Source organism: Diabrotica undecimpunctata, chromosome 4 (genome assembly GCF_040954645.1).
Source record: "Diabrotica undecimpunctata isolate CICGRU chromosome 4, icDiaUnde3, whole genome shotgun sequence".
Taxonomy (NCBI): Eukaryota; Metazoa; Arthropoda; class Insecta; order Coleoptera; family Chrysomelidae; genus Diabrotica; species Diabrotica undecimpunctata.
Window position 1 is genome coordinate 5,698,231 of NC_092806.1, and position 18,095 is coordinate 5,716,325.

At 33.3% G+C, this 18,095-nt stretch overlaps 1 protein-coding gene across 1 annotated transcript in view; it reads right to left on the reverse strand.

The window, feature by feature from the left end:
• The window catches only part of Tsf3 (Transferrin 3), a 42,659-nt gene extending 25,649 nt beyond the window's left edge, over positions 1 to 17,010 (reverse strand). Inside the window, exon 1 of the mRNA XM_072528747.1 lies at positions 16,724 to 17,010. Within this exon, the coding sequence (XP_072384848.1) occupies positions 16,724 to 16,799 (76 nt within the window). The 5' untranslated portion in view covers positions 16,800 to 17,010. The remainder of the gene's footprint in view (positions 1 to 16,723) is intronic.
• Positions 17,011 to 18,095: the final 1,085 nt, after the last annotated feature.

The window sequence follows — 18,095 nt, forward strand, 5'->3', positions numbered from 1 at the left end:
ATTAAATCATATACAACCATTTGCAAATAAAAATGACACATTTATAAAAAATACACAACATTTTTTAAACAAATTATAAAATGCTGGATTTAATACAAATAATATTTTAGTAAGTTTTGATATAAATAGTTTATTTACATATGTTCCATTAGATAAGTCTTTAAATATAATCAAAACAAAATTAGAGAATGGTGATACATTGGCAACTAGAACAAAACTAAATGTATCATCTATAATGGAGATACTGACATTATGTACTGATAATGCCTATTTTAAATTAAATAATGAACTCCATAAACACAATTTTATATTCTGTAATCTGTATTAAAAAATGATGTATCTAAAGTAGAAACCCTCAATTTAGAGTGAAGAGTGAAGAGTGATATCATAGTTTAAACGAAGAGTGATATCATAGTTTAAACGCGGAATATCCTCAAATTTAAACGTACACAGCGGCCCTCGAAAACTGCCTGTTTTCTCGATTGCAATTTGCGTTTCCTCATAAGAAATTACAGAATATATAAAGTAGTATATTTATTTGTGCTTCTCTATAGTAGACTTGACCAGAAGTTGTCGTACAATGTAGCCAATTCTTGTTCACAAGTAGTAATTATGGTCATACAAAACCTGTATTCTTCCATGCAGCGATTATTACCGTCATAAAAATACAAAAAAACCTGATTTTTTCAATAGTAAAAATTAAGCACAAAATTGTAATGAAATAAATTTTATTTATATGTTCCGTTTCGTTACATATTTAAATTTATAAAATAAAAATCGATATTTTAAAACAATATTTTTTAATCGTTTGGCAACTTTGGAATTAGCGACGGAATTCCGTTTCAATTTAGATCCACAGAAAGCCGTAAGACTAGTTTTTGTCGAGCGAGTGCCCATCAACAATAGGTTATTTACATTGGCGTTTCTGAGGGTAGGGTATTTTATGCGATAAGTTTGTGTTATTGATAAAACGTGTTATTGATAATACGGGTGTTATAGTTTGTCGTTTTATAGTAAATTTTTAGTTATATTATGTGATTATTTGGTTTGAGTTTTATTGGAGTTGGACGAAAAAACAGAGTTGTTCCAAGAGAAGACTGCAAAATTCTGATGTTGATTCCAAAAATGAAATGCCGCAAAAGAGACGGAAAATGTTAACGTCCGAAGAGAAGGTAATAATACGAAACGTTTATGAAGGAATTTTATATTCTGTAATCTGTATTAAAAAATGATGTATCTACAAAGATTTCCGGAGTGGAAATCAAATGCCAAACCAGAAAAGAATTAGACATGCTACAAGAAAGCAAGTTTCAAAGCCTTTTAAGATATAAAAAATTTTTATATACATGAATAAGAATCTAAAAGGGATACAAAAATAATGATAATGGCTTATGCGCAGAATACAAGTATTTAGAGGATGACTACATGGATCATAGTTTTTAAAGTTTTTTAACAGTCAGTATCTTATCAATACGAATATATGGGATGAGAATACAAGGAATGCGAAGCCAAAACGTTCAATTATTAAATTCTCAGATTGCCAGGTTGCATTATGTATTCAATGTTTTCCATTATTTCATAATAAAAATGTTTAATTAACGTGTTTTTTTTTCTGTGGTTGATTATGGAACCACAACTACATATACCAAAGTTAACATACCTAATCAGGCTGTGGTCGAAATTTCAAAAAACAAGGAGTGAAAATAAAACGAAAAGACGAGTGAAAGTGCAATAATGGACCATTCGTCAATTATAGTCTGCAAAGAATTTGTTTACATTGCCAAAAAATAATTCTGTCCTATATAAGGTTAAATCTATTCATCTTTTGAATTGTACTTTTGAATAAAAGAAAAAAACATTTTGTTATTTAAAGAAATCTAAATGAAGTAAAAGCACATTCTACAAAGACGTCACTGTGCTTTATTAAGTATTTTGATTTTGAATTATTCTTAATTACACGGTTTACGACGCCAAGTAATCGTAAGCAACGATGATTTATAATAACAATCATTTTATGTTGCTACTAGAATTACCTGATACTTTGAAAAACAAACAATTATGATTTTTTTTATCCGCTCTCTTGGAAGGATAACCTTGATATACCATTAGCATATCCACGGAATGACGGTCGGCGAGAATTTAGATTGCTGCCAAATATACGTATGAAATATTTCTCTGTATAAGGTAAATCCCCAAGAACTGAAATCTAATGACGTGGGAATGCCGACTCTTTAAAGAGAATGTGTAAATTGGACTAATCAGTTATAAGAAAATATGTAAATATAGCTAGTTATATTCAAAAAAAATAAGACAATATTCTTCATTTTCAAAAGTTATAAACGCAGGTAATTTATTTGTATTTTTCAACGTAGTAACTAAGATTTGCAAGAATAATAATTAATAGTTGATTCTCGTTAATTCGAAACTCGAGGGACTCTTAAAATATTACAAATTATTGAGTGTTTGGAATATCAAATGGTTCGAAATTTGTGAGAGAAAATAAATAAAACTTGCTATTCTATAACGATGACAAAAGTTTAGAGATACATTCGTGTACATACATGTATGTATTCATAATGTGAATTAATCAATCTTTCGAAAAAACTGTATTATACTGATTTGCTTCAAAGCACATTGCAGCTGCTCAGACTGCTCAATAATTTTGTTTAAGAGAAAAAGTGCCTGAAATGCTTTCTCATCACTTTCGTTTTGTAGACAGAAGGTTTGTAAGGTATTGAATGAGGATCTTGCTTCCTTAACTGACACCTCTGTCCAAGGTTCTGATGTATCGTACTCATGTTCATCGTTACTTTTTTCATTCGTATCTGTCGCAGATAAAATTTCACCATCGGTTAGTGAACCTGAGACAGCAACATCTTCATCTACTTAAATAAAGTTAGGAAGACTCACACCGCTGATGTCAACTAATGGTTCTATTGCTAGTTCTTCATTATCCATAAGCATTGGAGAATTTTCTTGATCTTCTTTTAAGAAACCAGATTTTTTGAAGCAGTTGAGAATTTTTAGGGGTGTTACACAGATTGTAAAACGAGCTTAACAATTTTTTTCCAATAGAACCTCTTAAAATTATGGATGATCGCTTGGTCCAATGGTTGCAATTTGGCAGTTGTATTTGGCGAAAAAAAAAATGGAGTTCCACGTTAGACAATGTAGAAGGTCTGTTGTGGACAGTGCATTTGTCTAAAAATAGTAAAATTTTTCGCTTTTGCCGTTTCATGTTCCCATTAACTGTTAAAAGCCAATTGTTAAAAAGTTTCGTCATTTAATCTTTTTTGTTAGCACGATAATCCGCAGGAAATGATTTCACACCTCTAAAACATCGCGGTTTCATTGCTGTTCCTATCACTAAGGGTTTAAGTTTTTTTTATCCGTCCATATTTACTGCAAGTAAAACTGTCAACCTCTCTCTACTATGTTTTCCCTATGACATTTTTCATCTTTAAAAGTAAGCGTCTTGTCCGGTAAACATTTGAAAATAAGGCCAGTTTTATCAGTATTAAAAATGTCTCGGGCATCATAGTTTTCAATCAAGGTCTTCAATTTACCGTGCCAACTAAGCAAACTGCATCATCAATACTTCCACTTTCCCCACAAACTTTTTTAAACACAACTCCATTTCTCTTTTTGATATTTGTAAGCCACCCTTCACTTGCCGCAAAGGTTTTGATGCTTATAGTAGACGCGCACTCTTTTGCCTTTTGCTTCAACAAGTTTCAGCTAATAGACACATTTTGTCCTCTACACTGTCTCAGCCAAATAACCAGACTTTCTTCCAGACGAGGAAATTCACCTTTAGTAGTTCTTTTCTGTGCTCCAGCAGTTTGAGCAGCATTAATTTTCTCCTTGTGCTTTATTATGGTTGAGAGAGTACTCAGGGGCATCTTAAATTCTTTTGCAACATCACTTTTCTTCTTAACTTCCTCTACTTTTTGGATTAACTTCTTTTTTTCAGCAATCTTCAAACATTTATACTTTCTAGGGCTCATGACTAACAAAATTTTAATCTGTATACCAACGAAAGAGTAACAGTAACTAATTACTAAACAAACCAACTCGTGAGAAGTGTGTAGTCAAATTAATCAAACAAAAACAAAGGCGCGTTGATACAAGCTTGAACTGTACTTAATACAATCTTTCCACCTGCAACTTGCATCTGCAACTTGGAATTATTGTCGAGTGTTGGACGCCGATGAGTTGGAATTAGAGGCCTTTCAGACGAGAATACTGTATCCGAGATACGCGTATCCGAGATGCAGATATTACATAGACTCAAATGGAGCTTTTCACACGGGACGCGCGACGGATACAGTATGCGAGATACCGAATTCAGTATCTCGGACCTTCCTGTCGCCGACGACTGAATGTGTATGCCAGATACAGAAGAAACATTACGTTAAATGAACGCTTTCAGACACGCGTACTTTTGCACCACATTCCATAGACGCGCGATTTTCTGTCGAATAGTTGTGAATGAGCAACGAAAGAAAGAAGGTGTTTTCTGAATATAATTAAATAATGGAGCGTGCTGTATTTGATAATGACAAATTTATTTGTTTGGTACAATCAAATCCCTGTCTATGGGATACAGCATCGCCAGATTACTGCAATAGAAATAAAAAGCAGCAGTGCTGGGTCAAAATTTCTAAGCAAATGTGCGACAATTTTGAGGCCATGACTACAGTACAGCAAAATGAATACGGTAAGAAATAAACATGTTTTTATTATAAATACATAGGTATTTTGTTTCATACATATACAGTTTAGTTTTAAAAGTTTGCTAATTGGAATTTTGATTATTTAACGAATATAAAACTACATTATTGTGAAAGAAATATGGTCATTTTTTATTTAGGGCGAGGTAAACAATTTACAAATTGGGGATAAGTACACAGATTTATTTTAAATTTAAGTCATAGACTTTAACTTTAGCTTAAAGTCATAGAAAGCCGTTCTTTTGATGAATTACTTTTATGCATAGTTATATCTTTTTTACTCAATTGAATTTCCAAAATTTAATATGTAGTTCTTGAAACGACTACAGACATTCGAAAATAATTAAAAAACTTCGATGGATCTTGCAATAAATCTTGATACAGCAAATTATACGTTCCCTTGGTTTCTCTTAATTCTACAATAGGATGAACCCACAAATTACTTCGTCTTTTCAGTTTCTTTTTCTTTTTATTTAATATGTACCACAGCATAATACACTCTTCTACATCCATAATTTAAAACTATAGCCGCACTGCACTGCTACTGTTTTCATACTGACGAGCAATACGAGCATGCCTGTGAATACGATACAGCAGCCATCGCAAATTCTGTATCTCGCATACAGTATCTCGCATACAGTATCCTCGTCTGAAAGCCCTCTATCGCGTCGTTTTATTATATAGCAATGTTTTTTTTTATTTGAATTACCAAGTGCACAAAAATGTATTGATTTAGTTCGAGATATAAAGAGATTTTGTAGGGAACTAGTGATAACTTTTTAATTATATAGATGATCGAATTATCGCAGGTTTGAATTAACGCGAGTCGACTGTAAATAGTTGTGAGTTCAGACTAAATTACAAAAACCGAATGCTGTTCAGGAAAAACAGTAGTTAACAGGTACAAATATGGATTTTCAATAGAGTAATATTGTTTAAGCTCAAAATAATAGACTTAGGCCAGTAAATGACAATGAAATATGTAGATACGGTGGCGATATGGTTGTGTATACAAACTTACATGTGGCGACTGCCCAAAAACTTACATCGGTCAAACAGGTAGAAAGTTTAACAAACGGATAGCATAACACAAAAGAGCTTTCAATAATAGAAAACAGATTCTTCTTACGCACTTCACGTTCTAGATCATAATCATTCTTTTAATAAACAATTTCAAATTCTTCACATTCAAAATAAAGGCCTTAAGCTCTCTTTATTAGAATCTATGGAAATTAATAAATTAAAAATACAGATAAATTTTTGATTGACCGAGACAAATTGTTCCTCCCTCCTCAACTTATTTAGTTAAAATAAAGACTATAAAATGTTATACTCGTAACAAAAATAGCTCAATTGTTAAAGGCACTTTGCCGAAACAGCTATAGAGATAGTAAATTATAATAAAACTTGAGGGAGGGTGCTGAAAACAAAAGTTTTCAGTATAAATAAATATCATTTGATTGTACATTTAATTATAATATAAACTAAATAATATATTTAAAAATAATAATTGTATTAATATAAAAATATTTTAAAACGAGAATTATTATAAAAATTTAAACAGATAATTAAATGTTGTTATTAATCTGATGACATTTATGACTTTTATTAAATTTTGACAATCGTTACGAATCAAATCTTTTAGTGATAGATATTCTTTTAATTAGAGTAAATATAGTGAATCGATGTTAAGAACCGCTATTCTATGACGCTACCCGTGACGACGCCATCTTGTAGCACTAGTTCCGTGACGTTCGCGTCAGAATCTTACTGTAGAGAACAAAGTGGAATACAGCGCCAGTATAGAAGCTTCGCTTTAAAAGAAGATAGGAGAGAATGTAATAACTGCCGAAGATTGACGTTGCTATGTACATTTATGAAACTCCTAGGAAAAATTATAGACAAACAATTCAGAATAAGGACAAAACACACATTAGAGCAGAGTTTCCCAAACTTATCTAAACCGCGACCCCTTTTTGCTAAAAAAATTGTTCACGACCCCCCAATTTCCCCCCACTCATTTATTCAATATTATTTGACAGAAATAGCGTGCCTAATTTACAATTATCTGATGGTTTCTCAAATTTAATTTTACTTTACTGTTTAAGTTTAAATCAAAAACAATTATTTTATTTTAATACAATTATTTTAATGATTGCGATCTGTCCCACTAGTAATTAGTAGTAGGTACTTCTGCCAGAATAGCATTTACAATAAAAATAAATAATAAGAAGTCGACTGTACATTGTACACCGCGACATATTAGCTTGTGTCTACATCGCAAAACTCTTCCATGATAATCGCGAAAGCGCTCGCTACTAGATGGCACTCTGGAACGTTCTCGTAGCCTCGTTTTGGTTTTATATAAGCGGCGATACGCAATGAAACCTCAGTTCGAATCCAAACAGCCTATGGTGGCGAACGCGGTGTTGAGTAATGAGTAAATATTTTACGACTTACGTATTCCCGTTTACGTATTTACGTCTACGATAAATTATAAATTATGGATAAGTTTTTAAAAAGAAGTGCAGAACCATCTACGTCTGAAAGTGGCAGTAGCAGCAATAAAAAGAAATACAGATTCTACATTGATGAATATCTTAAATATGGTTTTACCGTTATTTCCAATAAACCACAATGTGTTATTTGTGGAAAAGTCTTGTCAAAAGAAAGCATGAAACCATCAAAGTTACTTCAACATTTAAATAGCAAACATTCAGATAAAAAAGACAAGCCCGTAGAATTCTTTGAAAGAAAGCTGAACGTCCTTCACAAACAGCAAGACAGTTTTCCCTTGGCAACCACTACTAATGAAAAAGCATTATTAGCAAGTTATAAAGTTACTTATCGTGTTGCCAAAACTAGTAATCCGCACACAATTGCTGAAAATCTGATTTTTCCAGCAGCTGTTGAAATGGTACATATAATGTGTGGGGAAAGAGAGGCTGCAAAATTAAATACAATACCTCTGTCAAATAATACTATCCAAAGAAGAATTAGTGATATGGCAGAAGATATGGCAGAAGAAATCTTAATCAATGCACGTACTTCTCTCTTCAAATGGACGAATCCACAGATATATCTAACTGTGCCCAATTCATTACGTTTGTAAGATATGATACAAATAATGGCATTCAAGAAGATATTTTATTTTGTTCCCCATTGGAGACCAATACCACTGGAAAATGTTTACTCGACACTTTTGTGAAACGTACAAGTAAATATGATATTGACTGGGGTAAATGTATTACTATATGCACAGATGGCGCTAAAGCTATGACAGGACATAAATCTGGTCTTGTCGTCAAATTACAAGAAATAATGCCTAATGCCAAATGGAGACATTGTTTTTTACATCGAGAAGCTCTTGCGTCCAAAGCTTTACCTCCTGAAATGGACTGTGTTATGAAAACCATCATTAAAGTTGTAAATTCCATTAAAGGAAAAGCTTTGCAGACCCGTATTTTTAGAAAAATTTGCGAATACATGGGTGCTTTATTTGAAAATCTTCTCTATCACACCGAAGTAAGGTGGCTTTCAAGGGGCAACGTCTTAAAAAGAGTATTTCACTTAAGAGCAGAGCTTTTAATGTATTTGAAAGATGAGAAGTCCCCATATGAAAATCAATTTTCCGATCCTATTTGGCTTCTGAAACTAGGTTTCCTTGCTGATATTTTCGAGCAATTAAATATTTTGAACAGTAATTTACAAGGTCGCGACATTAATATAATTACAGCCACAGATAAAATTAAGGCGTTTCTAAGAAAAATCGATTTATGGTCGACCTCACTTGGCAAAAAACAACTCGATTCATTCCAGTGCCTTCAGGAAATTATGGAAAATGTATCCAATTACAGTGCTACAAATTTTGAACAAGTTTTTGCTGACATGCATGTTACTTTGCTTAATTTAAAACAACAACTCTGTGATTATTTCCCCGAAGAAATTCAAAACAGTTACGACAGTTGCAGATGGATACTAAATCCGTTTTTAGCCGATTTAGCCTTTCAGCATGTTGAAATACCAATAAACATGAAAGAAAAACTTATTGAAATATCAAGTGATGGAATGTTGAAGCTCCAATTTTTTCCCAGAACTCGGACCAATTTTGGACCGAAAAGATGCAGGAATACCCCCAGTTGGCGAGTGAAGCTGTAAAATGTTTGGTTCCATTTGTAACATCATATTTGTGTGAGTTAAGTTTCTCGTCTATGACTGCCATTAAAACAAGAGTTAGAAATCGTCTCGTACTTGAAAATTATATAATTGTGTGTGTCTCAAATACACAGAATAGATTTGAAAGATTAGTTTCACAGAAACAGGCGCATAGCTCTCATTAAGATTATAATATTTGACTTTGTTTTACTCTTTTATTTTTACGGACTTTAATATTTAGTTTTATATTTCGTCTGATAATTAATTGTTAATTTCTATTTACGGCGTTGTTAAAATAAAAATACACGATCTAACAAAGTGGTGCTTTTGTCTTATTTTGGAAATGTTCGGCGACCCCCCTAGTACCTCATGGCGACCCCCAGGGGGTCGCGACCCCCACTTTGGGAAACACTGCATTAGAGCATTAGACATAGCACATAGTATATTTAGAAATGGTAGGAGTATACAGTATACAGGATCATATATTTAGTTTAAAACAGATAATACAATAAAGAGTTGCAAAAAAAAAATAAAATATACTTAGCATTTCTTGACCTAGAAAAAGGCTTCGATAAAGTATCAAGACAGAAACTATGGAAAATACTAGGAAAATATGGAATGGACAGCAAGTTATTGAGGATGGTATAAAAAATATACGATTAAAACAACAATGGCGTAATTAGTAATAATTCAACATCAGATACATTTACAATAAGTGGAGGTGTGAGGGAGGAGCACTGAGCTACTCTATTTCTAATATATATAATCTTAGGAGTAAAAAGCTGAATGTAAGGTATAGAAAGCTACAAAGAGTAGAAATCTCTGAAGGAGTATTTGATGACGATTTGGTGCTAATTGCAAAAACTGAAAAAGAATAAAATAAGTCTAGAGGAAGTTTTAAAATATCAGTAACGGCTCACTTTTGTACCTGGCAACAAAAACAGTTTTAAAAATGGTTAAGTCTATTATAAGAATTGACGGTAATAAGAAGAAATGATTTTAGCTAGAAACTGTAAAATAAAATGTATATTGTCATTTTGTTGCTATAATTATCGCCTTACCAATTTTACCAATAACATTTATTAGTTAACAAACCTTGAAATTCAACATATAAATAAATGCTTCTATTTCCTCCGGTTTGTAATAACCTGAACATTAATTTCAGTACACTTAACATTTACATATATCTTTAATACGTACTTTACAATATTATTTGTTTTATTAACTATATATAATTAAGAAACATAGTGAGGGAGTGTGCAATAGAAATATAATACCTAAAAATGTATACACGGAGAGGAAAATCCATGTATACAATTATTGAAATGAATATTGTACGTGCTCGTTCAAGCAAAGAAAAATTTACCTTGGACCTTCCAAGTGTGGGTTTTTATAAGTGGTTCTTCCAATTAGAGCACTAAATTTCCTTTACACATCGCATTGTTAGTATTTCTCATTGATTAAATTCTCTATTTTTAAAGATAATTTATTTGTAAATATGAAATCACTTTTGGCTCAAGAATCTCTGCAAAGTTTGTTGATCTAAATTACGAAAAAATCAATTTTCTCATGATTTCGACATTAAATTGTGATTTAAACTCTATCTGTACTGCTGTTGAATCGCGTAGCTTAACAGCAGGATAGCAGGTAACAGAAAAAAGAAGGGGTTTGGCAGGCGAGGTCAGCAACCTACCCAGGTAAAAAAGCACCACGGTTATAGAATCTATCAAAAAACTTCGAATACAAGACAGAAATTGTGGATTGGTAGGCCACCTTTAATGTGTTAGCAAAAAACATATAAGAGCTCAAAAAATCGACCGGCAAGCCATTCCTACAACAGCAACGCAGTCTCAGGGCCTCAATATCCACAATAAGACGAAGCAGCGACAGTTTAGTTGTCGATGGACTTCTCAATAGTCACCGAGCATAAAGAAGTCATGAGTCTACGGTATCTCGAGAAGACCATACAAAGAGTGCCAAGAAAAAGGAGGGGCCAGATTCGACAGAAAACCATAGAGTGTTTAAGTAACGATAAAGCTCTAACCAAGGAAAACCTCCAGGCTGGACAGAAGAAAGAACCAGGGTAGATCCAAAATCTAGTTCCCTAGCAGACGAAAGATCCAGATCTAAAGGTAGTCCTTGAGCCGACGCAAGATCCAGATCTAAAGCTAGTACGTGAGCAGAAAAAAGATCCAAATCTAAAGATATTCCGTGAGTGGCTATACAACGGAGCTAGGCCGCAGTGACGGAAGATTGCCACATATGGGCAAGTAGTGAAGGGCTACTGGCTTCAGTGAGACTTCTTGTGTCTCCGAAATGATGCCATCAGTCGTAAATTAAAGAGTCCAGATAGGACAAGAACAGTTCCCCAAGTTGTTCTCCCAAGCTCATGTGTTAAGGACTGCTTGCAGAAGTCCATGATAGCCGCTCCGGGGGTATTTTGTGATCAATAAGACTCTGGGCAGACTCCTATTAGATTATAAGATGTAGAAGAATGGTGCAAACGATATATGCATCCAAGAAGGGACCCAAAACGAGACTTAGGGGAAAATTCCAACAATACATCACCGGGACTCGATATCCACGGATCATTTGTAGTAACAATATCAGAAAACAAGTGTTTCATGGTTCCTATGGGCTATTTTTCCAAATGACACTACCCAACCAAGAAGAAATCACAGTTGGTGAGGCCCTGCTTGAGAATTTCATTTCTCGAGATGAGGTTCCACTTCTGCTTTATTCTGATCAGAGGCGAGCTTCGAATCAGAAATTTGAAAGGCTATGATGGCTTTGCTGGGAATTTAAAAGACCAAAACGACACTGCTTTATCCTCTTTCCATCGATCTTCTACATGGGAAGCTACCAGACGGAAAGACGAACCAAGAGACATTCTCTAAGTATGTCAGCGGCCTAAATGATCGTCTGGTTAAGGTCCACGATTTTGCTGGGAATAAGCTACAACTCACCATTGACCGGATGAAGATTAGGTTCTATCAGAAATTCACTCCTGTTAGTTTCAAGGAAGGTGTTGCAGTTTAGCTTTATCAACCAACCAGAAGGAAAGTTCTAAATCTCAAGTTGCAGCGGCCTTATGAGGGACTGTATCTGGTTACTATGGAGATAAACGACCTTGAATATAGGGTGCACCTGACGCCACGAAGTAAGCTGAAGGAGGTCCACCTGTGGAGACTGTGTCGTTATGAAGGACAGAATCCACGGATCTAGTCCATTTTCTGTAGGGTAGATACTGTAGGTACTGTACTGTAGCTCCTATTCGGGCAAACAACCAGAGGTAAGGGGGCTAAGGTATGAGTCTTTGTCAGCAAAGTTCTCGAACTTCTTTATTGGTATCCACTAGGAAACTAAGTTCCTGTAGCTGTCTGTATACCATGTATCACAAAATTTTTTATTTAAAATCCTTTATAAAAGGTATATAATAAAATACCCAAACGGGCTATATCACAATTACAAAACGTTTTCGAAATCTATATTCCATCATCAGTGTAACGAAGTAGGTATACATGTTTTGAGCCACTAAAATATTTGGGTAAAATCTCGTTAAATGTTGTTAGTTTAAATTTCTGTTAAATTATATGTTCTTATGAGTTAAGATGTTAAAGTTACTAGTGGAATTGGTAACATGGCAGCGTACGACTCTACATGAGGTTGCTTGGTCCTGAGACAAAGTGTCTACGAGGACTTGTAATATCATAACAAAATTTTTTTTTAGTTATTTAATAACTAAAATGCACAAAATTCGTGAATGTTTTACGTACGTACCTACTAATTATCCCAAGATCTATTTGTTAAATAATTGATCAATAATTATATATTTTAGAAATTACCATTGCTTTGTTTATAATAATTATCAAGGAAATTCTTAAAATGGTCACAATTAACAATTTATCACCGAACCAACTGAAGCACCAACAACTATTTACCGATAAACAAAGATAACCTTTTCAATTCAACAAAGAAACATTAAATTTAAATTAATTTGTCAATACTAGTATCTATATTTAGTATAATAATTGTATTCAAATTGCTGTACAATAACAAAAATTATCGCTTGCAATTTTAACTGCCTTATCTTTTTCTAATAAATTCACAAAAATCTAAATATTTAAGAAAATTTTGGTATAATGTACGATGTCAAAATGTGTAATCATCCCCTGGAAGAAATAACTTTGATGGTTAATAAATATTTGATATTCAGTATCGAATTCCAACAGTAAAAAATAATAGACACAGGAATTGACAGAAAGAATTGATAGACAATATACGTTATTAAATTAATGGGTAAATGAAGAATATGGTTTGCTAGTCTTCTTCTTCTTGTAGCATATTCTCTTTCGATGTTTTAGGTTTTGGTTTTCTGAATTAGGTTTTGGCACTTAAATTAGACAGTAAATACATTCTACAATTTTTCAGCCACTTGATTCGTTTATAGTACATTTGAAAAAGATTGATAGCACAAAGTCGAACTTGAGACGATACCAATCAAGACGGCATCTAAGAGCGTCCAAGAACGACGTTAACCAGACCATCACCGACAAGCGCCGTAGGTCGATGGTTACCAACTTCTTTTGGCTTAAATTGGATGATATAAATATCAACGACATGTTCTTCATCTCACATGAAGGTAATATAAACTGGCCATTGAGATCGCACGATTAGACCTCCTTAGATTCTTTATTGTAGGATAAGTCGTAGGTGTTTTCCAATGACCCCTAAACCACAGCTACCTTTAGAACCAACATAGCAAATGCCATCAGTCAATTTTAACTTTATTTAAGCGCCATAGTCATGAAAAATTGGACGTTTCGGACAAAGCTGCTGCGGTCATTAGGAAGATACAATATTCCATAGATAAAAGATACTTGTTTTATTTAAATTTAAAGATAGGAATCATCATCATCATCCAGCCCCATTTTCACATCCATTGTTGGATATAGGCCTCCTCCAAACGTCTCCAGTTCTCTCTATCTCTAGCTACTGCAACCCAGTTTGTTTCTATTCTTCTTAGCTCGTCGGTCCATCGGGTGGGTGGTCTGCCTCGACTTCGCTTGTCGGCTCTTGGTCTCCACTCCAATAATCTCTTCGTCCATCTTCCGTCTTCCATTCTAGCAACATGTCCAGCCCACCTCCACTTTTGTTTATTGATTCGCAGTATAATATCGTCTACGCCAGTTCGTCGGCGTATCTCCTCATTTCTCACGCGATCTTTCAAGGTCAGGCCAACATTGATCTCTCCATTATCTCTCCATATCCAAAGATAGGAAGCGCTTAGTTAAAGACCCAATAGATAGCAAATGATCTTCTTCTCTTCTTCTTTTTATGTAGACATAACTCTGTCTGTTTTTCAATGTGCCTCCAGTAAGTTGTCGCTCCTTCGTTTTCGTGCTCTTCCTGTTGATCGTCTTCCTATTGGGGAACCGCAAGTTGCCGTCTTTACTATTATATTTGTTGTCATTCGACTTATATTAGTAGAGTACTTTCTATCCCTATTTGCTAAAGGTGACGATAATGAACCAGCAACACCAGAAGCGACGACAAACGAAGAAATAAATATTGAGAAGGAAGAGGAAGGAAGCATTAAGGAAATTAAAGAATAGAAAATCACCAGGAGATGACAAAATGCCGAACGAACTCCTAAAATGCAGAGGACCAGATCTAACCAAAACAACTATTAAAACTAATCCAAAAAATAATAGAACAAAACAGAATTCGTCAAGAATGGAAATCAAGCATCCTAATACCTCTCTTTAAAAAACGAAACCAATCTAACATGGAAAATTACAGAGGAATTAATTTATTAAATACAACACTAAAATTAACAACCAAAGTGATAACAAATAAACTGATGGAAATTATAACACTAATAGAAGAACAACAAAGTTTCAGGTCGGGAAGATCATGCACCGACGCTATATTTATAATGAAGCAAGTGCAAGAGAAATCATTAGATTAGAATACAATAAACCGGCATATCTATGTTTCGTGGACCTTAAGAAGGAATTCGACCGGGTCAAATTAAAGGACGTTATCCACTTATTGTACGCAAAAGGGTTACCTCTAGGAATGATCAAAACGATCGAAATAATTTACCAAAACAACACAATAAAAGTGAAAGTGGCAGAAGAACTAACCGACCCCATTGAAGCTGGCAATGGGATAAGATAACAAATGGTATATACTATAATTATTTTGTGTATGGTAATAATATGTTTTCTTTTTGTTGATGATCGACGACTTATTTGTCACCAATCTCTTTACAGTTTTCTATCATTAAATGTTATCAGATTTAGCCATACGTTCACACTCCCTCGAAGGAGAAAATTCACTCATCCCAGATACCTACGGTATCAAAAGGATTGGGCTCTGGTGGGACTCTTTCCGTGTTATCGAGCCCCAGGTGACTTGGTACGCTGGAGTATATCCCAAAAATTTTTGTAAATATAAAAATAAAATTAAATTTAATAATAGTGTTATTATTAACCTACGTAAATTTGGTTTAAATATTTTTTTAGTAAATATAGTATTTAGTAAATAGTTATTTTTTAACATTTCGTAGTGTTTTCGTTAGATTATTCCAAAGAAAAATGTAACTTAAATTCATTTATCTAGTTATTCTTATGTGGGTTTTTCTAAATGTATATTTGATGACTTAATGACATGTATGTATTTCTCGGTAATTATGATTTTAACAGCATGATTTTAAGAGTGATTTAAATATCAATTTGCAGAAATATAAAATAAAATAGATGCTGAACATTTAATTTACATAAATTCTGTTTAACAGAAAATAAAGCTTTTTATTAAACAATCCTAAAAGCTAAACACTTTTAGCTATATAATCTTCTTTGTTGTAAGTTTTGTCCACGACATCAACAAATATTCAATATTAAAAGGTTTAGGTTTATTTCTGTATGTCGAAAGAATCAAAAACTGAATTTTACAAAGCAAAATAATGTGACGAAATCTTGTCTCAAGGCTAGCAGATAGTCCTGAGAATTTCTTAACAAAAACTAGCAAAAAGGAACTATAACTGTAAGTAGTATTTCTTGCACTCTATTGAAATTCTTAGACCAAAGAAGATCCCATGAATTATTACATTATTCAAAAAAGTTCATTTACAAAATCAAAAACTGCATTACTATTATTATTCATATACAATTTTGACAGTTTAAAAATCTAAAATAAAGGTAATCAAATATTTTGTTAGAACAACGTCCATTTGTCAGTAAAGATCTCTGTCAGTTTTCTTTAATTTTTAATTTTTTTTATTTAGAAATTACGCCGCATCCACCATAATGGTTATTAGCGGCGGCTACAGAATTACAAAATTAGAGTTTATAAAATATTCCTATAGATTTTAAGAAATTTACAATATTACTAACTGAAAAATTAGTGCCTAATAAATTACTTAAGCTGTTAGGTATGTTAAATGTAAGACGAAAATTGGCTAATCTATGGCATTCAATTAATAAATGGTTGGTTTTCTTTAATTGGAAATAATTGTTTATAGTCAACAAAATTTAAAATTATTTACAATAAAATGTAAACAAATCTGTAAAAATACCATAACCTGCTTTCGGCGGCTAATGAATGTAATTAAACATTAAAATGTATTTATTATAATGAAAAAATAAACATTTCATTGTCTATTTTTAATGCACCTCGTAAAGGAACTAAACCTTTGATATCTGAATACAATTTTTCTTTTCAAATTAATTTTTTTTAATGTATTAACATTTCTTTTTTTGCGTAACTTAACTTTCATATATATTATTAAAAAACTAATAAAAGGGGCGTGCAATCATTGCAATACTCACATTTCTCACAGCCAACTACTGTCAAAACGCCTACAAACACGATACAGCACATGCTAAAGTACGCCAAACGGGTCATTTTGCTCTTGTTCTCCAACTCCAACGTTTCAGTACCACACTAACAAACCGACTAAATAGTACCTAGTAGCATGTGTACTTCATCTTCGTGGTCAACCAAAATCACCTCTCTTGCTACTTTATGTTGAAGGACAACACTAATGTAGACCAGTCGGACTTCCCTTGTCTGTTGGGTTTTTCTTCGACAAATTTATCAGAGGTCAAACAAAGTGGTACTGCTGGATGATATTATAAACAATTTGCATTGAATTATTGTTTATTCGAGCCTGAGGTGGCCGGTTCTCGTGGGATTTTGTTGATAAACGGAATGATACTACGAGGGTATTGAGAAAAGTGGAAACAGCGTATAAATAATATCTGTTCAGTTGTTCAGATAGTTTTTAAGATTGACTTTTTTAAATCAGCAATAAATTATAATATTTATCGCTTTACATGTATTCCGTACTAATTACATTGACATGACTTATTAAAGTTCATTCTCGTATCGAAGACTCGACATCGTAATGGAAGTTTTTATCATATTTGAATAAAAAAAAATACTAAGAATCTACTATTCCCTCAAATTCTTAAGCCACGATATCCATATATTTTTACTCCTCTAAACATCTCCACTAAATTCTATTAAAGTCAGTAAGCGAACTGTTTAATAAATGCTTACATGCGGGTACGATTCCTAAAGACTGGAACAATGCAGTGATAGTCTTGTTACACAAAAAAGGTGATATTACTAACTTAGAAAATTATAGACCCATCAGCCTCTTGACACATATATATAAACTCTTTATGAAAATCTTAACAAAGAGACTAACACCTAAACTTGATTTCTATCAGCCCAAAGAACAGGCAGGCTTTAGGAGAGGATATGGCACAAATGACCATTTGCACACCATAAAGATCTTAATTGAAAAATGCATCGAGTACAACATACCACTGGTTCTTGCATTTGTCGATTACGAGAAGGCTTTTGATACTGTAGAGTTTGAAACCGTACTGGAAGCCCTAAATCAAAGCCGAATAGATTACAGGTACACGTCACTAATCAAAAACATCTACGAGAACGCTACATCAAGTATACGACTACACGAAGACACAGAAAAATTCAGCTTAGGTCGAGGAGTAAGACAAGGAGACAATATTTCACCAAAATTGTTCACGGCAGCTCTAGAGTCAATATTTAAGAACACCCAATGGCAAGATATGGGCATCAATATAGATGGAGAAAGATTAAATCATCTGAGGTTTGCAGATGATGTCGTATTAATCGCAGATAACTTACAGGATACGGTTTCTATGCTAC